Source organism: Podarcis tiliguerta (assembly GCF_965153285.1).
Source record: "Podarcis tiliguerta genome assembly, chromosome: 9".
NCBI classification, from domain to species: Eukaryota; Metazoa; Chordata; class Lepidosauria; order Squamata; family Lacertidae; genus Podarcis; species Podarcis tiliguerta.
The window spans coordinates 48832754-48858386 of record NC_139542.1 but is presented as its reverse complement, the minus strand read 5'-3'; the positions used below and the strand labels follow the sequence as shown (position 1 = coordinate 48858386).

The 25633-nt window shown below is 40.5% G+C and overlaps 1 protein-coding gene and 1 long non-coding RNA gene across 23 annotated transcripts in view; one reads left to right on the top strand and one right to left on the bottom strand.

Annotated features, from left to right (window-relative positions):
* LOC310685423 overlaps positions 1-12453 on the top strand; it is a 66954-nt gene extending 54501 nt beyond the window's left edge. For 3 of the 5 annotated variants that reach the window (XR_014515234.1, XR_014515235.1, XR_014515236.1), the window contains exon 4: positions 12317-12452. This is a non-coding gene — a long non-coding RNA (uncharacterized lncRNA). Of the gene's footprint in view, positions 1-2461; positions 2639-12316 lie in introns of all 5 variants that reach the window. The other 2 variants (XR_014515232.1, XR_014515233.1) reach the window with 1 other exon arrangement.
* TENM3 (teneurin transmembrane protein 3) overlaps positions 1-25633 on the bottom strand; it is a 1235569-nt gene that overhangs the window by 21501 nt on the left and 1188435 nt on the right. For 13 of the 18 annotated variants that reach the window (XM_083456978.1, XM_083456989.1, XM_083456988.1 and 10 more), the window contains 7 exons: positions 24133-24400; positions 23059-23202; positions 19063-19312; positions 18679-18699; positions 12327-12559; positions 11567-11721; positions 8360-9234 (listed from right to left, as the gene is read on the bottom strand). In XM_083456978.1, the coding sequence (XP_083313104.1) occupies positions 8360-9234; positions 11567-11721; positions 12327-12559; positions 18679-18699; positions 19063-19312; positions 23059-23202; positions 24133-24400 (1946 nt within the window). The remainder of the gene's footprint in view (positions 1-8359; positions 9235-11566; positions 11722-12326; positions 12560-18678; positions 18700-19062; positions 19313-23058; positions 23203-24132; positions 24401-25633) is intronic. The other 5 variants (XM_083456990.1, XM_083456984.1, XM_083456981.1 and 2 more) reach the window with 1 other exon arrangement.

Genomic DNA, 25633 nt, shown 5'->3' with positions numbered 1-25633 from the left:
AACATTAGTTAATCACTTCTGCCCCACAATGCCATCCACTACTTAGTTTGGTAAATTATGAGCCTGTTTCTGTGTAACTGTAAAAGTCTATCATATTGCTTCAAGTTGCTGATGTTTCACAGTTGAACATGATTTTTTCACATCTCCTTCTTTGGTTTTGTAATGTATTGGACAGTTTGATTTGTGAACCACTCTGGGATTTTCTACATTAGGAGTGGTATACAAATGGACCTTATAAATAAATAAAAACAAAGAGATTGGGGGGGAAAAGCTTGTGTGAAGGCTTATTTGCATAATCGTTTATCTCAACATGACAGCCTCCTCCCTCCCTTCCACTTTTAATTTGCTTGTATGGTCAACACACACAAAAACAATGTGACATGACACAATCAATCAGAGCTGCTAAATGACATATATTACCTTGCCACGCCAGCATACTAAAAATGTGCATTTGCAATCAAGTGGATAATAATAGCAATTTGTTATTAAATAATTATCCCATAATGACCATCTTACTGTAAAATAATGTAATAAGAAAGCACTAGGAGGGAAGGTTGCCACCTCCTATCCAAGACTGAGTGCCTGAAGAGACACCACCCAGAGAGTGAGTTTTCTCTGCCACTTCTGACAACCTGCCCTCCACTTCCTTTGCCTGCAGTCACGAAGAGAGCCAGTTTTGCCCCACAGCAGGTGTATGAAGCAGACAGAGCAGCATCAAGTGATGCTATTCCTATAGTCATTGCCCTGGAGCTGTAAAATCAAAGCTGTTGCCTTCAAGTTAGGATCCAGCAATGCCATTGGTTGTGATTTTATTGAGGATTACCAATAAAATGCAAATCTCTCATACCCTATTCCTATGACTAATCAAGAATCCCAAGTACAAATACTGTCTCACAAAGCGTCCTCCTACGTTTTCCCCAGCATTCCTGAATTGTGAGGTTCAAATGAAATGTTCAAAATGTGCCCTGGAAAGAAAGAAAGAAATCCACAATATTTCAGACTGGAGGCAAAAAGTGCATTTCAAAGCCCTGAAGCCTTTTCAGATGAATTCCCTCTGGCACATTCCTCTGATATATTGAAAGGGACGATTCTGTTGATCATACCCTTGGCAGTGTTACTATTCTGGCATTATGACACCCTGGAGATTTCTGCATGCCAGAAAAATACCCAAGTCCTCTGCATTTATAACGGAGGCTTTATAATTGTGCTCAGATCCTTTCAAGAGCAGCCAAGTGCTAAAAGTTTGTGGATGAAAGTTACAGTGATTTTTAAAAAACCAACTATTAAGGTTTCAGGATGTCCCACAGTTCAAGGGAGGGTATTGTATTTCATAGCAGAACTCCACAGAGCAGTTACAACAGTGTCAGTGTCTAGTCTTTGAAAGCTTTATCTGAAAATTTAATAAGTAATTGTGTGTTTTAACTTATCACCAACTCTTTGGATCAAACTTATAGTGAGTCTTTTGGGCGAACCTCAACTGACTGCCAAGAAATTCCTTATCTGAGAAAAGGAAATACCTAGAGAACTCAGACATCACAAAAAAGGGCTAACCCTACCAGTTTGGATGTTACCTTTTTTGTGTGGGGGAGACTCAACTTGGTTAGAGTTGCAGTCACACATTACTCTCCCATGCACTCACTGTGGGAAGAAAGTTATGTGACTGTAGTGTAGTTTCTTATGGCATCTTCCTGATGCTGCAACTGTAAATCACAATCTTTTGCAAGTAGAGATCAAAGAGATTGAGTAGGATACCACATTCAAATGAAGAAGCCCCAGTCTCCCTGATAGGGCTGGCATCAGGGGTGAGCATTGCTGGACCCCTGCCGAGGCCCCCACCACTGGACACTCCTGCTCCTCAGCCTCTTTGGTCACCTTCCCACCCCCTTTTGTGTTGTGTGTTTTAGTTGGTAAGCTTGCCCTGTTTTAATTGTGTGTGCATAAGCTGCTTTGGCTGAAGAGGGGGTCAAAACACTCCAAATAAATAACTGGTTATGGGCAAGATGTGTAAAAACGTGTAAGGCAAGATGTATTTCTAAACCTTTTCTACACTGAGTGTGGTGTTTCAATGCAACACTACCTCCAATGCAGCACCAGAGTCCCCTACAACTGTTGTATAGCTTATATTCCTTTGTAGAATTATGACCCAACCATCAGAGATTTAATTGCATCTACTCTACCAAACATAATTTTTCACGTATCACATTTTTGGCCTATGTGCGTGTGTGTTAGAGAAAAAAATCTGCACAGGTGAGGTGTAATAATGCAAATGCTTAATTTGCTGTGAGTCAGAAGCAGAAACATCTGCAGCATGAAGTAACCAAAGCTGAGCTTGGTGGCCTTTGCAGCAAAATGAGCACAACTTTCTCAGTTGTCCTTTTCTCATGCTCTTTGAAAGTTTTCGGTTATATAATGCTGCAGAATAGAGCTGATTGAAGTAAACTGATTCATGTATTTGTTCAAGGCTAACTAGCTATCCAGCTAGGTGAAATGAAGGGAAGCTGTCTGTGGTGAGCCATAGCTGGAAAAAAGCACCTGATCACAGCCAGAGATAAAAAGCCTGGAGAATATTTGGAACTGAAGGGTGTGGGGAAGAGAAGTACAGCACAGTGAGAGGCTGAAAGGCAGAGTAAGGAGAAAGGTAAGGGGGGGGGCAGAAGCTGCAATGGTTGATTGCATCTGACATATGAAGGAGGTTTTGCCACAATCAACCTTGGTACTGTTTGAAAAACAGCTGCAATCCGAAACGTATTTACCAGGAAGTAAGCCCCACTGGCCACAATAGGACTTAAAGTAAAAGGTAAAGGTACCCCTGCCCGTTCGGGCCAGTCTTGCCAGACTCTAGGGTTGTGCGCTCATCTCACTCTATAGGCCGGGAGCCAGCGCTGTCCGCAGACACTTTCAGGTCACGTGGCCAGTGTGATAAGCTGCATCTGGCGAGCCAGCGCAGCACACGGAACGCCGTCTACCTTCCCGCTGGTAAGCAGTCCCTATTTATCTACTTGCACCTGGAGGTGCTTTCGAACTGCTAGGTTGGCAGGCACTGGGACCGAACGACGGGAGCGCACCCCGCCGCGGGGATTCGAACCGCCAACCATGCGATCGGCAAGTCCTAGGCACTGAGGTTTTACCCACAGCGCCACCTGCGTCCCTAGGACTTACTTCTCAGCAAACATGCAAAGGGTTGTCAATAAGTGGCTACAAAAATCCTATGCTGACTACGCTGCTTACATTACTCTTTAAAGCTGAAATGTTTATAAATTCATGGAAGTGTTTTAGATGGTAGAATTATCATTTCTTTGTTGGCAGTCTCCTAAGACTCTTACAGTGGACTAAATATTTAAACTGAATTTTCATGTGGAGTCAAACATTTAGTTTGTATTTTATTTTCATTCTGGGTCACAGGTACAGGCATTTTGGCATAATTTTGATTATATGCAGCTGCTGGGAGAAATCATCCAAAAAGTACAGCTTTAACGACATCAGCAATACCAAACAGTGCACTTCATTTCCCTCCCTGAAAGAAGTGTTTGTTTTGCATGTTTTTTAGCTCAAGGAGAGCATGATTCTGTCACCGTGTGTGTTCGGGTGCAAAAGATTCAATTTGCATGAAAAGGTGAGCTATTAAGGATCTTGCAGCACAGGGCAGGCTGAGATAGCTCAGTTGGTAAAGCATTAGGCTCTTAACCTCAGGATTGTAGGTTTGAGCCCCATTTGCTCAAAAGCTTTCTGCATTGCAGGAGGTTGGACTAGATGACCCTCATAGTCTCTTCCAACTCAACAAATTCTATTATTCTTTGTCAGGGGTAGGCAACCTAAGGCCCGGGGGCCAGATGCGGCCCAATTGCCTTCTCAGTCCAGCCCACGGATGGTCCGGGAATCAGCGTGTTTTTACATGAATAGAATGTGTCCTTTTATTTAAAATTCATCTCTGGGTTATTTGTGGGGCATAGGAATTAGTTGATTCCCCCCCCCCCCAATATAGTCTGGCCCACCACATGGTCTGAGGGACAGTGGACTGGCCCACAGCTAAAAAAGTTTGCTGACCCCTGTTCTAAGTTGTAGGTTTCTTGCCAAGAAACCTCTACTGGCATAAAGCAAGGTGTGGCCTCCAACCTGCTATTCAGCTCATATGGGATCACATTAGAATGTAAATGACCAACCTTCCTCTGGTTTTAACTTAAATCAAAACCACACTGTACCACCTATTAATTAGATATGAGAAACCAGAGGTTTCAGGAGGTTCATCCAACAAGTACTGCAAATCTCACCACCACCTAGGTGGAATTTACACACATATAAAAAAACGCATCTAGTCTCATATTTGTATACTGCACTTTACAACACATTTAAAATGTTTTATTTGCAGTTGTATAGCTGAGTTCCTAGACACCCATTTGTTAAACAACAGAGTCTTTTGGGCAGACATCTGCAAATTGCCCTTTCAGAACCATCTTTTTGTACAATTAGATTTCCCCACCTAATTCCATCCCCTGCGTTCTCCCACAAGCCCCACAGTTCCTTTTACCCAGCAGTCCCTCCTTCCATTTGTCTAAGTTAGTAAGCTCCTGGGTAGTATCTGCCTTATAATCAACCACTTCTCCAGTGTTCAGACAGAACATAAGCAATGATCAGTACTAATTATCTGTCTTTAAATCCTCCTCCGCTGCCTTTTCAGAGATACCATGAATTTTCGCTTTCCCTCCTCTCCAACTGTGTTAGAGACTCATCTCCTCTTTCCCTCTTCCTGGGAACACTTCAGTAGTTATTTCCATGAGCATAGCCAGGATTTTTGTTAGGGCCAAAGTTGTTGAACTTTTTTGCCCCCCCCCCCCCGGCTATTCTCATGGTTATTCCCAGCATTCTTAATAAACTACGGTTCCCAGGATTCTTTGACAGGTAAATGAATGGTGTGTACACAGCTTTCCTGATCAATGTGGAGGAAGGTGGAATCTCCCAAAACTGGGCTTGAATAACTTAATATGGAACTTCAAGGAAGGAATATTCCCCCTGCCTTCCCCCAGCAACCCAACTCATCTCTCATTGCTCCAAAGAAGCTTTTCAGAAGCTGCAGCAGGCCAAACGTTTCCCTCCATGAAACTTCCTTAACATATCATAGGATCCAAGCCAGCATATACAAAATGCCCAGAGCTATGATTGATCCATGAGTTACTGGCAGCATGTGCAAACAATGTGCACTCAGTTTGTGTCTTTTTAAATTATTTTCTTTATTTATTAAATTTACATTCTGCTTTTCCTCCCAAAGAAGTCCAGGGTGGCAATCGAGCGATAAAACAATAAAACAGGTCTGCCTGCTACAAAACCTGATAGCTGTAAGCCTCTTAGCAGAGCCACACCATACATTTAAAGCAGATCCAATGCACATTTGCGGCTCTGGCTTGCCAGAGCAGTGATGTCACGCTGGCCACGTGACCCGGAAGTGTCTCCGGACAGCGCTGGCCCCTGGCCTCTTGAGTGAGATGGGCGCACAACCCTAGAGTCTGTCAAGACTGGCCCGTACGGGCAGGGGTACCTTTACCTTTACCTTTAATGCACATTTAAAGCAAAAGAATCTTGGGAACTATAACTTGCCCCTCAGAGTTACCACAATTCCCAGAATTCTTTGGGAGAAGTCATGTACTTTAAACACATGTGCACGTTGTCTCCTGAGGCAGACGGATGCCAACCAATGTCTAAATACCAATTGCTATGAAGCACAGAGCGGGAGATAACAACTGTCTTCATGTCCAGGTTGTGGGCTTCCCAGGAGGCATTGGGCTGGCCACCGTTGGCAGCAGAACGCTGGGGCTGCTCAAACTTGGAAGGTTTTCACAGAATCTGCATGCCCACACATCCACAGGTGAGCATCTCACCCCATCTCCAATTTAATTTGGATTTACCATTTCCATGGAAAATCCATTTCTTAAAAAATAAAAAACCCTGTTTCCAGCAACACATTTGTGATGTCTAAATGACCCATTTTGCAGTACAGTGGTGCCTCGGCTTACTTATGCTTCAGGTTACATACGCTTCAGGTTACAGACTCCGCTAACCCAGAAATAGTACCTCGGGTTAAGAACTTTGCTTCAGGATGAGAACAGAAATCGTGTTCTGGCGGCGCGGCAGCAGCAGGAGGCCCCATTAGCTAAAGTGGTGCTTCAGGTTAAGAACAGTTTCAGGTTAAGAACGGACCTCCGGAACGAATTAAGTATTTAACCCGAGGTACCACTGTATTAAGCCCCCATCTAGAAGGAACATGATGTTCTTGGGAAATGCTTTTCTCAGCAAAATACAAGGAAAGGCGAAGACCGTGACTCTATGTATCTTGACAAGAAAAGAAGCAACTGAAATATTCATATCCTTCACAAGGCAGAAGAACCAGAGTGCAAGCAGTATGAAGGAGCACCAAGATTAGGGACATTTCTTTTAACATACTGCAGGGCAACGAAGTGTAGTTTTTTTGCCATCTGCCCCAGCACATCTTACAGTATTAAGTGCCAGACATGATCAAAGGCTGGTTAGCAAGCTACCATTTTTGTATCACCCTAATGGGCTGAAATGAACCAGCCTGGTTATGAGGCTGGTCTAAGGCATCAAACAGGGCCTTTCAGCAGGCAATTGAACATCCCTCTCACACAGACCAGAGGTTCTATATTTAACAAAGCTGGGCAACTGAAATGGCTCTTCAACCAGAAAGTAATTATTCAGTTCATGAAGCACACTGCTGTAAATCCTCCCTAAGATTCAAAAAAGGCAGACATATAAGCCACTTGATACTGAATAAAATCTTTTAAAAGGCCACATAGAAGCCATTAAAGTACATTCAGAAGTCCTCAGCTATTTCCCTAATGGGATTAAAACAGCCACACAATAACTACAAGAAACACGAGGAGAAATTACTGCTAGAAATAAAACGCTGGGGTCTCTACCAGGCAGAATGAATGCCAGTGTGCTAAAGATGCCAGCTGTCCTCAGCAGACACATTTGTTCTGGAAATGCATTTCCCCCTCTTTCATTCCCCACCTGGTCCAACTCACAAGCTGGAAGACAGGGTTATTGGGTACATAAAAACAATTAAACCTTATTTATTGGGATGCGATAAACAAAGCACACCAGATTTAAATCATTTAAACAGAAAAGCCACAAGCTAACGAAAAAGTATCCTTAGTTTTGAGCTTTTTTTTTAACATTGTTGGTCATTCTAATGGAACCATAACATTTATACAGCCCTGTGCCCTCAGAGTGGCCACTTTTCTTCAATTAGTCTTGACAACATTGTGCAGGAATTTCAGATTTGGTGAACTTCAAATTCCACATTAATTCTTACGGCAATGGTTTGTTGTTTTCAAACACACACACACACACACACACACACACACACACACACTTAAAAATATGGTGCTTCCAACAAAACTGATGAAATCTTTTATAACCTTAACATATCCAACGGCTATATATTTATTCCCACTGGAGAAGGATTCCCATTTGCTATTAACTTGGGATTTTACCGTTCAGCACCAGAAAAAACATTTATAACTCTTGAAGAATAAGAAGTACATTTATTGCCCCAGGCTGAATAATCTCTCATCATTATGTTTCTACGTGCTTTTGGCAGGGCCAGAAAAAGAGAAAGATATGCAATGATGTACAACATGCAGTACAATACATCAGGTGTGCACTAATGCATTGGGACTAAACCTACCATCATAATCCTTTCATTTGTAAATCATTATAAAAATGCATTTTGTATGCCAGCGGTTTTGTGCAACTTGGTGCTACTTTTATTTGAATTCAGTATTTTCGGTTCAGCTCCTCTTCACTTCCCTTAAACAGCTTCTGCTACTCTTGCACCTCTAATGAGATGGAGAGTGGCCAGAAGTGATCACAATGAACACTACTAAACAGTTCAGGGGTCAGAAAATCTTTTGAATCCCTGGGTACATTTGCAAACTGAAGAAACTGACGTGGCCGCTACACACACTGCAACCTACTCTATTGGCTACAGTGGAATGTTTTTTGCCAGGCCCCATCCGGTTGGGGTCCCTTCGGTGGGGAAGGGACCTAGTGGGCAAAGGCTTCTGCAGGTGCACCCTTGGGTGCCATGTTAATGACCCTGATGTAATGTCAACAAGCTGGCAAGAAGAAAAAGAGCTACAAACAAGCTTTGTAGCACAGAGTTGGAAAAATAAATAATGCAGATATGACAAAGGGGGGATGCCAAGACAAGGCAGAGGACCCCATAGCTAATTCAACATTGCACTCTTCTAATTGTCAGACAAAATGAGCCTCCCTCTCTTCCCCTCGTGATACTACGAAGCCAAGCATGCCTCCTAAAAAGAGTATATGATTTTGTGTTACTTACTCAAAAAAAGTTGTCCATCCAGTCTCATCACTTTTCGTTGCTAGGAGTCCACTGTTGCCATGATAGGTAAACAAGACTAGCTCCTGCCCCTGGGCTGTCATGCTTTTTAGACATCCATTGGTTCCTATAGTTAGCCAGATAACTTGATTGTCAGGAGATACCACCCTCACTGGCATCCGGTTGGGATCTCGCCTTATACGAAGCGTATTTCCATTGCTGTCAGTTACAGCCGTGATGTCGTTGTCGTTACTGTAGCTAAAATTGTACAGATAGTCTCCTGTGACTAAACTCATCGTGTACTGATGGGTGCCGTTGACATCAAAGATGTAGAGTTCCTGATCGGTTGGAGAGGCAACTTCATAAAAATTCATTGAAGTCAGCAACGGTTTGTTCTTTGACACGGCTCGTATCCGAATATTTCCAAGATCAGCAATGTACAACGTTCCATCAGGTGATGCAGCTAAAGAAGATGGGGCATTAAGTTTGGCATCTTTAGCATAACCATCACCATTTTGGTAGCAGTCACAGTTAACATCATTTTTGCAATCACACTCAGAGGGTATTCCAGCAACTAATGAGATCTCTCCATCAGTTGTGACTTGTCTTATTCTGTTAATCTTTTTTTCATCGGTTTCTGTAATGTAAAGCACTCCACTGTAAGATACAGCAATCGCTGTGGCTGATTCTAAAGTAGTCTGTACAGCATGTTTCCCCACTGTGTACTCCACTCCAGGAACTTGGCAATGCATTGGCCTCCCAGCAGCAATACGGACTTGCCGATTTTCAGTAATCTGAAGAACTACGTTGTTATCTAACACATATATGGAGTTATCCATTGGATTGATAGCCAAATCCGTTGGCCACTCCAGACGCACCTTTTAAAAAAAGGAAAAGTGTTGTATTAGTCAATTATTATCTTTAGCAAAGATAGTTTTCTAACTGAACAAGTGCCACTTTTGAAACAGTTTTTCTGAAGTTACATAGAATTACATATATAAAAGGAAATGCGGTAGTTTAAATTATTGCCCCTAGGGTGAATATAAAGGGCAGGGGGGAATGGAACCAGGGAAACTGGAGTGCTGGAAACACTAAAACTGAATGCTAAAAACATTATTTTTATTTACATTTCATTAAGTCCAAAAGCACATGTTTGTAACGGTCCTGATTCAGTTAATGTTAGTCATGACTAAAGGTGGAATCCTAACCATGTCTACTCAGAAGTAAGCCACACTGAATTTAGTGGGACTTACTCCCAGGTAGGCGGTGTTAGGATTGCAGCACAAGTTAATTGTGCTAAGTTGTTCCATTGGTTTTAATGGGATTGAGTCATGACTATAATTCTGGGTGAATCTGGCACTTAGAAATCATATATTTCTAAATATAAAATATGCCAATGCTAAATAAAGGTAAGATCTTTTCCAATATGACACAGATTAATGTTTGCTATTATTTTTCTATCAGAATAGCAAGTCTCTTTAGTGCTGGGGGAACCATAGAAATCAATAGAAAAAGTTATCTGATGTTGAAAAAATTTATCACAGAATTCAAAACTGTAGACTAGAGGCATTAGTAGAAGTTGGTATTAGAAACATCAGAATGCCAATACTTTTCTAATATATTTGCTGCTCCACTTGTATTTTATGACTGTACCACTTGTAAATAATTATGGTCTTCTCTACTGTCCCTAAAATTTATTGTAAAAGTAGGTGTATAATACTGATACTTATGTTCTTAGAATAAGCTCCTTATCGTGAAGATATAGTATAAAAAACAGTTCAGGATGCTTCTAGACACCTGCTTATTCTAGGATTGGAGCTACAATATATACAATACATGTCATCAAATTGCCATCTAATCCGGAATTACACTTTCCCAGGAAAAATCTGAAAAATACATAAATACATAAACAAACAGCCCATTTATGATATCTTAACTGTTTGAAAGGACCCTTTCTATGAATGTTTACTCAGAATTAAGTCCCCGTTCCCCCTCAGCACTGAGGAGAGAGGCCATTGTGGCCTGGTGCGGTCATGGCAGAGTGCGACTTCCTCCCCTCAGCTTCAGCATGGCAGGAGGGGAAGCTTCTGTCTCCTCTCGCCACAATGACTGCTAGGACAGGCTCGCAAGGTTCAGCAGCCAATTGCAAGCAAGTGGACCAGAGGGAGTACTTCCTCCTGGTCAGCTTTCTGGTCATAAAAGCTCAGGCCTCAGTCAACATTGGATTCTCCACCCTCTGTTCCTTATTAATGTGGCTTAATGGGCTGCCTGAGGGAAAGTAAGCATGGCCTTGCTGGACCTTGCTATGGAAGTACATGGGTTACCATATTTGGGGCCAGCGAGGAATTCTCCCTGCAGACTAATTAGGCCTGTCTGCAGGGATTTGCCTGCTTCAGAGCAATCAACATAACTTCATGGTGGATAATACATTACGTTTGATCAGTCTGGGAGGTGAGGGGATGGCCCTCCTTGCTCTGCTGTCATGGAGTATCTCCTTAAAGGAGCCTGGGGTGCCACATGTCCAGACTTCCATCTTGGGGGCTGATGGGCCATAGTGTTCCCTCACCAGTGATCATGGGAATCTCCTATATGTGATGCACATTGCAAGGTGACCCTTAACCTTGATCAAACAGCAGTAACACTGGTTGATTTCAGGATACATACCCAAGGCCTACACCAGAAGCTGCTGACATCTGTTATCAATAGAAGTTGTGGCCTGATTAAATCCCAATACCGCTGCCTTGTGTTTTTATTGTGTGTATGCCCTCAGCCTTGGCTCCACTGCCCCTGGGTCTGCAATGGTACTGATTTCAAGCATTTTCCCCTCCTGTGTTCAGCAACTGGTATTAAGAAGTATCGCTGCCTCCAACCATGGAGGCAGAACATAGCTATCATGGCTAACAAATAGCTATCAATAGCCCTCTCCTCCATTAATTTTAGTCCTCTGTTAAGGCAATCTCGGTTAGTTGTAGTCATAGCCTTCTGTGGGAGGAAGTTTCATAATTTACCTATGTGCTGCGTTTAGAAATACTTTCTTTTTATCTGTCCTGTATCTCCCAACATTCAGCATCACTGGATATTCGTGAGTTCTAGTATTATGAGAGAGGGAGAACAACTTTCCTCTATCTACTTTCTCTATGCCACGCATGATTTTATAAACTTCTATCATGATCCCCCTGAAACAACCAATAGATCTGTTTTTTTAAATACCTGACTGATGTGCATGCTGGTATCACATGTTAAAGGTCTAGCTGAAGTCAGATCATTTGAGCCAAGTAATGTTGATATGATTCCATTCTGGTCCACTTTCCTGATCATAGTCCCATCAACAAAGTAGATTAATCCATTTTTGTCTACTGCCACTCCTTGGGTAAAGAAACAAAACACAACACCAAGAGCTTGTTACTTCTTTTTGATCAAAACTATTAAACCTGTTTTCCTGCTCTGTATGTTCATCTTTTCCCACAAAGCCAGAAAATGGGTCTGAAAATATTAACAAAAATGAAAGGCTTTAAACATCACATACAGCCTCATGAGGTTTAACTGGTTAAAATTTAGATATTAATGTATGGTACTTTATTAGACATGGCTAGTACATTAGAACAACATGGATGGAAGGAAAACATTCTGCTTGTGGGGGGTGAAATCCAACAAGCACTGCTCCTAATGGACTCATTTAAATATTGCTTCTGGACTGGACCCTTTGCAATTTGCTCAGTATGAAGTCTTTGTGGCATAACTGGAATGTGAAAAAATATTTATAATGAATTATAATAAATCACTAATGTTCAGTGGGGGTGGGGAACTAAAAACCTCACTTTTAGTAGTTATACTTTTGGACAGCTTTGCCATTCAAAAACTGAAAACAAGCTTTTGGAAACACTGAATAAATAACTAGATAGCATGAAATGCTCTTGTGTGTGCTGACTGAACTGTGTTTTGCTCTTCATAAATTGACAGTTTCCTCCACCTTTGGGGCTCATGAGTGTCGCTTCTACAGCCTTGCCACCATCACCACATCTGGCTTCGTCAAATGGAAGGCACTGCTCCCCAGTTCCTGCTACCACTTCAGCATTTTTTGTCAAGTCCTTTGCCCCAGTGAGTGACTTTGGACGGTAAATCCTTCGTGTGTTGGTGTCAGAAACATACAATTCTCCTGTGACTGGGTCAGTTGCAAGGAAGTATCTATGAGCCGGGTTACTGCTGCAGAAAAGGAAACAACACGTTTTAGCACAGTAAGTAATATTCACTATTACATTTCAAAAGACAGTCTATCAGTTGGACTTAGAAAGCAAATAATTGAAGCAAGCAACCCCTGTTGCCATTCAAAAGTTAGAGTGAAGAAGGAAGCCATAGCTGAGTGTGGTGGAAGTGATCTTAACACACATTCTTAGTTTTGGGGACCAACAGCTCTGAATGCAGCAAATCTGTGTTCAAACCATTTTTATTGCACTGCAGTGTCCATCTCACTTCACCCCAGTCATAACGGTATCAAAAAGGCCCAATGAAAATATGTTATGCTTGCTTCTTACTTTCTGCAAAGTATTTTCAAGGGTGGGAGGGGGAACAGAAAGTGCTGATGTGCTGCTGTTGTTTTAAACACATTGTATGTTATGTGTGAACTCTGCTGACTCTGAAAAGAGAATGTGTAAGCGAAAATCAGTGGGTTTGTTTGAAGTAAGTGTTTAATGAAGGGACGCGGGTGGTGCTGTGAGTTAAACCACAGAGCCTAGGACTTGCCGATCAGAAGGTCGGCAGTTTGAATCCCCGCAACAAGGTGAGCTCCCGTTGCTCGGTCCCTGCTCCTGCTAACCTAGCACATCAAAGTGCAAGTAGATAAATAGGTACCGCTCCGGCGGGAAGGTAAACGGCGTTTCCGTGTGCTGCTCTGGTTCACCAGAAGCGGCTTAGTCATGCTGGCCACATGACGCGGAAGCTGTACGCCAGCTCCTTTGGCCAATAAAGCGAGATGAGTGCCGCAACCCCAGAGTCGGCCACGACTGGACCTAATGGTCAGGGGTCCCTTTACCTTTACCTAAGTGTAATGTTGGTTAGTTAAAAGATGGTTAGTGTATTGCTGCTTTGCAATTGAGAAAAAGTCAAATAAATACATATTTTTAAAAGACGGGAGGAGTGTTGATGTATGGATTCTTCCACCTTGCGCTAAGGTAATGGAATAAACACCGTTTTGGTTCCTTTTAATTATATAAATGTGCAAACGTCATTTTGAGTATTACCTTCAAATCAACAGCACTGGATTAGATCACTCTACAGCCTATGTTTTTCAAATTGCACCTATGTCACTGACTATATTATTTCAAGTAATCTAGGCCACTTGAGTACATGATGCATAATATCATAAACAGAAGAGACTGTTCATGCTACTGATTGGAAGGCATGTGATTACTGGATGTGATTTAACAGGTCAGATGGCATATTTTAGAAGTAGTTCAGTTTCTTGTCTTAAGTCATCTTAAATCATTGCAAACTTTCACATAAAACTACCGAATATGCTGGACCATCCTTCTATGAAATAAAGCCACTTTTCAAAAAACATAGAGCACATGACACCATAAACCTTATACAAATGAAACATTTCTCTCCTATGGAATGAGTAGCTCTAGAGAATACATTTGTTGCTCAAAGATACAATCCAGAAGCTTAATTAGTTGCATCTATGACAGTGGATCTGAGTTATGGTGCTCAGAACTGAAATGAATATATAGATGGCAGTGCTAGTGCCTGCTAACACACAGAGCCCAAGTGCCACAGCAGTCAGTTGCATCTCTAAAGTGTTTGCAAATGCAGTGCTAAAATGTATCTACCAATCTTGGTGATATCTGAGCATCTGTTCACAAAACGTAGTGCCTCGTATTTCATAAATATAACACAGTGCTAATGTACTTCTGTTTGCAAAAGGCAACCGAGGCCAACATAAACAAGTTGTGAACAAATTACATCTTGGAGCACAGACATTTCTGAAGTATACAACTAAAGCAATGTAACATCCAAAACAAAATAAAACAGCAGCAGAATAGGCACAAAATAAAATAAGCAACAATACTGTGAAAGAGCTAAAAGCACTAAACATTTTTAAAGACTGAAAAGCCCAGGAAAACATAAAGGTCTTCACCTGGCACTAAACTGGTGAGCCCCTTTGAGTAGGTTATTCAATTACTGGGGAGCCACCACAAAAAAGTCCTATCTCTGCCTCATCACGTTTGGCATGGGAACTTGAAGAAGCACCTCTATGTAGATGACTTTAGGACCCAAGCAAGTGGTGGAGTTGATTGTCAGGTAACCTGGTCCAAAGCAGAGGCAAATTTAGGGCAGTGCGACTGGTTCCACTGCACTGGATACGGAGTCTAGGGGTGCTGCAGGGCTTCACAACTAGGATGTAGTCAATTGAGCAGAAAAAGGGTTTTTATTTGCCTTTTTTAAACTTCTGAATGCTGTATTAACTAGATTTAGCTTTTCTCTATTTCTGAGAACTAGCCATGTAACTTAAATGAGGTTTTTGTGCAACCCTGAAACTAAACTATGATGAAAATAATAGATTTTAAAAGATATATGTGCCTTTTTATATATGTACTTTTAATCTCTGATCATTAATGTGCTTATTTGTTATATGCAATTCTTTTTTTGAACAGCACCAGGTGTATGGATAGTGCTTTAATTATCAGCATAAAAAAATCTTTATATAAAATCCAACTTTGGATAAGTTTCAGGGCAATTAGTTTGGTTGTAGAATGATGAACAGTTTAAAATTAAAGCTTAGAACACATAATTTGCAGTATATTGTGGTTGGTTAGATTTTTAACCAATGTACTCCATCACTTATAAAAGGAGAAAGTGAACACACAACACACACACCCCATTTATTATTTGCATGGTGAAAAAGAATGGCCCCAGATAGTATATTAATGTAAGGAAAGTTATCTTTGGAGTTTTATAGATGGAGAAGTTTTAACTTCAATGGTAGAAATGGTCTGTACAGCTTTAGGTAGAGACCTACATGAATGAATGTCGTATCCTGCTCTCCTGCCAAAAAAACACCGCACAATGAAAACACGATGTCAGGGACAAAACTAAACTAGAACCTGTCTCCCTAACATGTTATGTTTCTACGGGGGGGAATTTCTGTACAGCAGAGCATTCAATAATCTGGAGACCCACGTGCATCATGAAAAGGTACAGCTCAGGAATTAGTTTACAACCTCAGCCTTGGTTGGGGAAAGATGTCAAATGATCAATGTTCATAGTTATATAACTGCCCTGTAAACAATTCAGAACAAATGCTCAGTAAAGACGGGACATAGTCTAACCACTGTGTAAGCTTTATGCCAGCATATGAGGATGAATGCTGAATAAACAAGTCATCTGATTTCTTTGCCATTAGGATTATTAAATCAATGAAAATGTGTGGATAATTCTAGTGGAGGCTCCTGACAAGTACAACATTTCTAACATGAGTAGAGAAATCATTTTAGTACAATTTTGAAAATGACACTAGCTGTGCTATTGCCTGCCCCGCACAAGGCAGATGAATCTCTGAAGAATAATCATTAGCATGCTCCATGAGAATCCACGGCACTGAAAATAACCTCAACTCAGGAGACTTCAAAGACTCTGCGCTCTAGAGATCGACAATAATAATCTTGGCTGGCTGTAAAATGGCTGTTTTTGACTAACATGGGATATTCCCTTCTTTCTATTGAAACAAAATCTTTACCTTAATGTAGGCATTACAGGGCATACTTGGTGTAGTGAAAATCCTTCATAGACAGAAAAATATCCAGTCTCTGCTACTGCAGTTGCCTCTGCAGCTCTTTATACATCTTTGTATTTCTCTAGGGAATCTCTGTAGCAGTACACTAATCTCAAAGAAGTTGAACTCAACATTAATACACAATTGTCTGCTTCCCTCTAGAAATGTCCTTTGTAGCAGAACCACACTAGTCTATCCAGGAAGTGCAACTCATATAACATTGAACATGCAACTATTTTTGCCTGTAGTTCTCCAAAGGCTAAAGACTTTCCCCACTTCTTCAGAAGAATGATATATGGATCACACAGTCACTTTCCCTATTCCAGTAATAAATAAAAAGTAGTATTTGAGAGTACAAGTGCTGTATAATATAGTTAAATCACAGAAAATGGGTATTACTTAACATATGTTCTTAATTCCCCAATATGCTTAGCAACAGATGAACAACAGAATGCAGGGAGCCATGTGTAACAACTTTTGAATGCATGTCATATTTTGCATTTGGTATAATATTAAAATGTGAATTTACAAAGTATTCTATCTAATGACTGTTAAAGCATCAGCTGGTTTCAATGGACAGAGGGCACTGGTTGTTGTTGTTTTTTAAAGCAACAATGAACCTTCAGAATGATATGAGAACAGCTGACAGCTATGCTTATAATTTAAAATAAGGGTGCATATTATATTTAGTCATGGAGAAAATGCTACTTGCCGACACTACACAAAGCAACATATGTGAAACATTAATTCTGAAATATAAAAAACCTTTCACAGTTAAGGAAGAAAACCCACATGAGGCAGTATAACCAGAAGCCCGAGTGAATTTCAACAGAAACCAGACGTAATAAAATGTAGGTCTCTGGGGATTTGTGTAAGAGGGGGAGAAAGACCAAAAATAAAGATGAAGCATGCATGATAATAAGGAGGGTTTCTTAATGTCACCCTGCATTTTGCATGACACATTTAGCAGCTGTGGCACACAGCAGTGATGTAATGCATGTGTCTAGCAAATAATTTCAGACTGAACTCTGCCCACTTCATTCTAGCTAGTGGCAGTCACTGTAATCACAGAACAGAAAGCAAAGCATTGCCCATGCTGTTTTATGACCCTCCTCTTTAAAGATATGCCTAGCCATAATTCAGCGTGAATCATCTACAGTTTGCTCTTATGAACATAGGATGTTGCCATGTCATATACCGAGTTAAAGGTAAAGGGACCCCTGACCATTAGGTCCAGTCGTGGCTGACTCTGGGGTTGTGGTGCTCATCTCGCTGTACTGGCCGAGGGAGCCGGTGTACAGCTTCCGGGTCATGTGGCCAGCATGACTAAGCCACTTCTGGCGAACCAGAGCAGTGCATGGAAACACCGTTTACCTGCCCGCCGGAGCGGTACCTATTTATCTACTTGCACTTTGACGTGCTTTTGAACTGCTAGGCTGGCAGGAGCAGGGACCGAGCAACGGGAGCTCACCCCGTTGCGGGGATTCGAACCACCAACCTTCTGATCGTCAAGTCCTAGGCTCTGTGGTTTAACCCACAGCGCCACCCGCGACCCTATACTGAGTTAAAGGTAAAGGGACCCTTGACCATTAGGTCCAGTCGTGGCCGACTATGGGGTTGCTGCGCTCATCTCACTTTATTGGCCAAGGGAGCCGGCGTACAGCTTCCAGGTCATGTGGCCAGCATGACTAAGCCGCTTCTGGCGAACCAGAGCAGCGCATGGAAACGTCGTTTACCTTCCCGCCAGAGCAGTACCTATTTATCTACTATTTATCTATTTATCTATACTGAGTTAGACCTCGGCTAATGTATTTGTCCGCAGTGACTGATGCTCTCTCTCTGGAATCTGAAATACGAGTCTTCTTTAGCGCTACCTGGAGATGCCAGGGATTGTTCTGCCATTGAGCCACATAGCTGGTTTTGTTCTCCACTGCTAAGTGGCGCAGGCATGTTGCCCACATAACATGCCCATCACTGGATTTCTGTATCACTGGTTATTATAAACCTGGCAGCTGAATGTTTGAATTGACTCCACTGAAACACACAGCATTTCAGGTGATGCAAAGACAAAATGAAAGTTCTATCTGTGGCATTCAGGGCAAGGAGAGAACAAGGAAAAGGAGAGGATGATGGTGAATGAGTGAGGCAGGGATTACATAAGCACATCAAGGAGGAAAAATGGGAGCAATACCTTACAGACAGGCTGGAAACGGAAAACAAAAAGTGATGGGGAGCAAGCAACGTTTTTATTTATTTAGTCATTTCAGACATTTATACCCTATCCTTTAAATGACTTTCCTGGGATGCCTTATGATAAAATGTAACTATTTTAACTAGGACGGGGAAAGAATTTGGGTTATGTTGAATAGTAGCAATCTTCCAAACTTACACCTCTCTATGATTTAAGGCAAAAATAGTCACTTTTATAGAGCACTCCTTCCTTATGATCGTAACAATTTTTAAAGCACTTCAATCTATTGAATTTATTTGTTCATTCTTTTTTAAAGGAAAGAACACTTTGAACAAAAAGTACGAACATGCTTAAAATGCTTACCTATGTCTAAAATCTTTATTTCTTGGTGGGAAGGCAAGGAAAGGAAGAGTAAAAAAAAAACAGTATTAGAAAAAAAGTTAGATGAAAAGTTGTTAAAAGAGGGAACAGTAAATAGGTAATGATGCTGATAAGGTTGCTGATTGTAATTCCATTCAGTCATTTTTTATCATCTGAATAGCGGAGATATTTTGACAGCTATCTCCATGAGTAAATGGCTTGAGAAAATGTCCCATCTTTCTTCAACCTCATTTTAAAATATTATTTTTAAAGCATTTGCATTTTTATTACAGTGTTCAGGTGTATATGGAAACATGGTATCATAAAATGACCGATTCATCACATAATCTCGAAACCAAATGTTTTAAGGAGTAGGTAAAGATATACCTTAGTTCAAGAACACTTGTTACATTTCCAGATGGGAATATCCGTCGAACATAGTTAAAATCCCCTACGTACAGGCTTCCATCAATACCACAAGCTAAGGCAACGGGAGCCAAAAGCTTATTGCCATCTGCTTGACCATTGCAACTTGGGCAGGAAATGCTACGTCGTCGACCATTGCCCATTATACTACTGACAACTGGTGGCTGCTGAGAGATGAACTGATTTTCCCCATTGCCTTTGTAGAGGATTCCTGGAGAAAACACAAATATGGTTTCCTACATCAGTGGAGTATTTTTGTCGGTTACAAATTTTGATCAGAAAATACTAAATACATTTAATATTGCACACTGGGACTGTATTTCAAAGGTGTCAAGATCAAGAGAGAGGACAATGACCACCACGCTGGTTCTCCTGAAATTCAAGAGAAGCTTGTCCCTAAGAACTGGAGGCTGCTATCTGGAAGTGGCACTTTAGAAGCCTGTTGCACATGTGGCCATCCATTTCAACCCCACCCACTGAATAAAACTCTTTGTGAAAAAGGATCAAAATATCACTATTCATATTTACAATCAGCTCAGAAGGTAATCAGAGCAACCACAGCAAGAGAAAATAAGTATATAAGATATAAGTTATTATATTTTTAATAACAAACTTCTATGAAAAGTTGGCAAATGCTTAAAAAAAGGATACATCTGGAAAAGTAGAAATGGGCAGAACTCGTGTTTGCAACAGTTACCTTGGGGCAATGGGGCAATCCAATAGGAGGCAAGGATATACAAATAGGTGCTGTGCATGTGCTTCTCGTGGCTGAGAAGATGAGCTGTTCCTGTGTAACCCCCCACTGGATTGCCATAAGAAATCGCTCTCTGATCTAAATACAGTTCTATGTTCCTTCTCCTTCCTCCCAAGCAGCAACTCATACTATTCAAAACCACTTGACCTGACAATCTCCCAAACTGGATTTTTTGGCTCTGGGAAACATACACATTTGCATGTGCATTTTTCTCAGATGGATTTGGGTGAATGTTAGTTTGGAATGATGCATTCCTGTTCGTTTATTCTGTACTGTTAGAATAAATTGCTTACATATGTCCTGTTACGCATCACACACCCACAACATTATACCAGTAAACTATTATTGTAAATAAGTTTTCTGACAGCCTCAATTTCCCATTGTCAAATGGTCTTATTTTACGCAAAAGAATAAGTTGTCTTTGCTAGCAGAGCCCGGCTCTATAATGTATCTGCAGTTCTGTACTCATATGTCAAACACAACAAAAATGTTTGGGCAAGAATCATTAGGAAAAGAAGAAGCATTTCTCCAGCATCGTTTTTATGGCCTTCACAGGAAATGTGAAATATATGTGCCTAATATTAGGCTTTCACAGTTACAACTATATTTTGTTAAAACATTACCACTATCCTCATTATTATCCTGATCAATGACTCAGTCAAGGTCTGCTGTGAGAACTGTCCGCTATTACTGTTACACTTATTCCACAGTAAATCTCAATGTGTTATAATCCATGCAAACCACATGTCACTTTGTACTGTATAGTAATACTTGCTTTATTGATCAAGTGTACAATATTTCAAAGATAACAGTACTAATGAATTTATTTTTGTCCCACAATAACTGTTAAAATACATTTAGGAAGTTCTATTGACAGCTTTCTCCACCCTAAGGCTACTTTTAAGTTGAATTTCAATGGGTAAATATTTTCCATAAACAGAACATGTTCCTTGGGCTGTGCCAATTACTTTTCTAATGCCATGCAATCCGAGAGAGGTATACCAGAGGACGGACAACATTATGAAATAAGAGGAAATGAAAATGGCTTATGAAATATAAAAGAAAAGCCATGTAAATGAGGCTGCATCATAACAGCACATGGATTACATTTCCCCAAGAAAAGTTGGAACGAGAATGCACTAATGGAATCTGAAATCCCCTTCCTATGATCACATCATTTATGACAATCAGGAAACCATAATTTTGCTGAAATAGCTGAGTTCTATAATTTTCATCAGAGGTATCATACAAGTCAGCACTCAGCACTATGGTACCTGATTTATTCTGTCATTACTTTGAAAAATTGCCCTTTCGCATCTCTCTTCTATTACCACAGGGGGAAAGATGAACATTAGAATATTTATTGCAGTGATTCAGGGTGTCCGTATAAACACCTGTCACAGTCTTTGCTCCCTTGTGAATAAATTTCCCCAGCTCATCCACCCTGTCATTACAACTAGCCACTTCATTTATTCAATTAGACAGGCATCACTTTGAAAAGTCATTACTTGTCAAACAGTCTCCTGAGCATAAATTTAGGAGCATAGCTGACTCACCTTATGATCAGAAACTACTGAACAACAAAATGAGGAAAATGAATGTACACGTAATTATCTCAGTGCTTACTTGCTTTGTGCCAGTTCCCATGAGAAGTTGAATTGGCATTCAATGGCACACTTATTAACCCTTGCCTCCCAGTGAAATGTACCATATTCACATGAAAAGAAGTCTCTCTGTAACTAATCCCATAATAGCTAGAATTACATACCAAGAAACATGATCTTGTTAACTAGTCCTTAGACATCATTTCGGTGTCCTTTGGCTTCCATAACATTCTGCATCCTGGCCTCCTCCTTTCTAAGATAGGTCTTTGCCTGTCTTAAATCTGAGATCATTTCTTTCCTTCCATTACATAACTTCCAGTCAACATGAGTGTCATTAGTCACCTTTACTAAGCACCTGTGTGTCATTGCCGCCTGCAGTTAAATGGCAGGCACATTTCACTCTAAAACTGGCAGCGTTCCAATGACAGGAGAAATATTTCCTCCATGCAACTTGTAATGTGTTTCATAATATGGAAGGAAATATACATGTTGCTATATTGCAGTTGTAGCTGGAGTCATACTGCTAGGGAAGTCCCAATATATTTAAGCATAAACTGTTTGAATGAAGAAGCTTCATGGGGCATCAAGCAAACTGTTTAAATGAAACAATAAAGCTGTCCAGTAAATCAGACATATTTACTTGGAAGCCACAAGTGAAAAGGGAGCTTGTGCCTGAGTAAGTGTACTTAGGATCACAGTTTAGCTGCTAAACAACAACAACAACATCATTAGTGATGGCAAAGAAGAAGAAAAAGGTTGGATAAAGCAGGTCAAGCAGAGAACTATGGGAAGGAAACATGGGTTTTTCTTTTCCTTTTTCTGAAACATGGATTTTTATCAGAGATTAAGGGAGGGGGGGGAATGAAGTAAATACCAGAGATTTAAAAGAAGTAAAAGAATAAAAGAATAGTTGGAATTAAAGAATAAAGATATGTAAAAATGAGTAAAGGAAAGTTAATGAAGCAAGGAAGAAGCACTGAAAATGGAAGGAAAATGGATGAAGTTTTTGGAAGAGAGCCTCAGGTACACAGCAGAATTCAGAAGGGGGGGGGGCAACTTAATGACAGGTGCTAGCGCCATATCTTTTTAGCTCTGAATGGAATTGGTATTGGAGACAAGTAGGAATGGTGCCTATTTCCTCCATACCAGTGCCAATTCTGTTGTGGACTAAAAACCTCCCCCTCCCCCAATAACATATTTGTACAAAATACATTTCCCCACCAAATATTCAAATTCACAATGAGAGGCTTAGGAAACACTTATTTATTTGCATAGAAATACAGGAGTAATCATGCTAGTGAGGCAATAGAGGAGCAATAATGCTAGCTGTACTTGACACAGTTCCATGGAAACACATCTGGTGGGGAGAGGCTAGGCACAGCATAATGTTTTTATGTAGTATGAAGAAGAAAACATTTCCTGGTGTTGGCAAGGACTGAAGCTATGCTTATAAATTCGACATTAATTCAAATTAAAGAATAATTCTAGGATAGTCATGAATGTGTATTACTCATAACTTTTATGTGACAGACAATGAATTAATTACATAGTCAGTATGAGTCCAGAAAAAAAGAGTATTAAAATAAAATTGAGACTTGCCATTCTGAACATCCAGGACGTGGTGCTTATCTAGGGTCCAGCCCCCCATGTTAGAGGCATCCAATTCGTAGCCTTGTAAAATAGCTGTCCGTTTTTCCCACAGTGTTAGATCCAAACAAGATTCATATTCATAACCTACAGATACTGGAATTAAAAAGAAAAATATTTATTATTATTATTTTAAAACTACCCTTCCTCTCTAGATACCTGAAGACAGGTTGTAAGTACTTTCACTGAACAGGGCTTCCAATTACAGGGAGGTTTCTTGGCATGTTAACACAACACACTTAGTATATCAGTTTTTCCTCTGGGTTAGTGTTAGATACAATCTGGAAAATATATATTTATAATTTTCAACAAATCTTTTGCAGGGATAGAGGTGACACACCTGGATAGCCTGCTTGCCTAGAATTAGTTCAGGAGTCCCGTGCACTGTGTCAACCCTAGCAATTATTCAGGGAGCAAATTTTAATCTGTGACTGAAGTTTCAGTCAATTAATTGTACTGACTGATTAAAGCTTGAAGCTCTATATACACATGATATATTGATGCTCCCTTGAAATAATTTAAAACCTTGAGTTGTTGAAAAACATCAGATGTTTAATAGCAATTGAAGGCAATTAAAATCATTTTGTTTTTTGAAAGCACCACAGGCAGTCCAAGACTTTGTCTGCGAAAATGATGGTGCAACTATTTTCCCCATCTTAGTCTGTCTCAGACCTGATCAACACAGTCCTCACAATTTGTTACTTCCAGGTACTAGTTTGGTTAGATGTGATAATTACAAACGAAGTGTAATTCCTTTGTGATTTTACAGTTCCATTCTTTTTATAAAAATGAAAAAAATATGTCTATACCACATTTCAACTCTAAGAAGAGCCCTCAAGTCAGCTTACAACAATTTACTGTTAATAGTAAGCTGTTGTAACAGTAATTGTTAACAATTAAAAGTTTACATTCATTCTACACAACATACTGAACTTCTCATATATCTTTATTATTAAATATCATTCTATGTTTTCTAGATAATGCAAACAAGCAAACAAAACCTATAACAACACAAATAAGACCTACCAACAGCTTCAGATAAACCATAGACCTTTTGGTTATACGCATCAGTTTTATCCCATATGAATGTGTAAGCCAAATTTGGGGATGCAGGGAACCATTTTTGGAAAAGTCTTCCCACCACTGCCACCATGAGATGAACCTTCATTAAGTTAAATGGTATCACTGACTGCGTCATGGTGATCTTAAGAACGGATTTATACCCTGCAGCTCTGGAGCTTAAATAAGACAATTTCAAATCAGTTCCTGGGACTGTGGTCTCCTCATGTAGTACCTATAAAAAAAAAAAGAGGAAAATGACAAATTAATCTCAACTAGCAAGAATTTTACTGCATGTGATTGATTAGAAACTATCAGAAATACGTTTTCTGTAGAAAGATACAATTGTTTAAACAATCATTGGGCTGACTACCTAAACTTCTGAAGCAAGATGTGATGATTTTTTTAGGATGAAAGTTTTTACAACCTTATTTCCTACAGCAATTGCTGCATCAATGGTACCTCATATATATATATACACATGTGTACAAAATACTGTGATCTGAGTTCTGTAAAAGACAATGGTTTAGGAAGGAATGGTCTGTATGCCTCCCCTCCTTCATGAGCCGGCTTGTGCTGTGATCTTTGTGTGTTTAAACCAGAAATTTAAACCAAGATTTCATGCTGCTCTGAAATTCTAGTTGGTAAATCCAGCAGGATTGAAGCACTGCAGCCATCACAGGACAGGCATGAACACATGCCCTTCTGCTTTGAAGTCCTTTTTATTTTGGAACCTTTCTATCTGGGAAATTTGCCTCTTACGGTCCAATCAAACTTATTTCCTGTCTTGCCATGGTTCCTTTAAAAAAGTCACACAAAACCTCCCTGAAATATATCCCTCATCAACTGGCTGCTGATGTGGGTGAAGAGGAAATGGATGTGAGGGCATTTATTGCCAATGTTGAAGCCCTCAAGAAACAGGCTGGGAAAGGAGATGGGGGAAGGTCAGACACCTTTGGACATGCAGGCTGAGAGCTGTATGAGTCTCTTTCTACCTGGGTTGAGGCTCTGGTGAGCAGCATGACCGCGTATCCTGCAAAACCCCTGGAAGAGCTGCCCTTTCAGGTGAGAGGGAAATGGCACTCAGCCTTCACAGCAGCTGCTTCTGCAGTCTGATGAACCCTTCTATGTGTAGTCTGGGGCCTCTCAGCCTAGGATGGTACAGCAAGAGGATGTGCATGGAGATGTACCCCTGGGGAAGTGGAGAGGCACCTCACTTCTTTTACAGAGATGAGCTGCTCCTCTTTAAAGTCTAAACATAACCCTCTCTGATTTTCCTGCTTCTACTTACTGTATTTCACAATTTAGTTCTAATTACTAAAATGGTTTTGTTGTGTGGCATTTCAAAATATTGCCTTCAGAATATTTACATTGGCAATTTTTCAAAGATGTTTAAAACAGAAATTTTCTTTCCTTTCTTTCTCAAGCTAGATGGCTGCCTTAGGGAAAGCTTCCTCATGCATTCTGA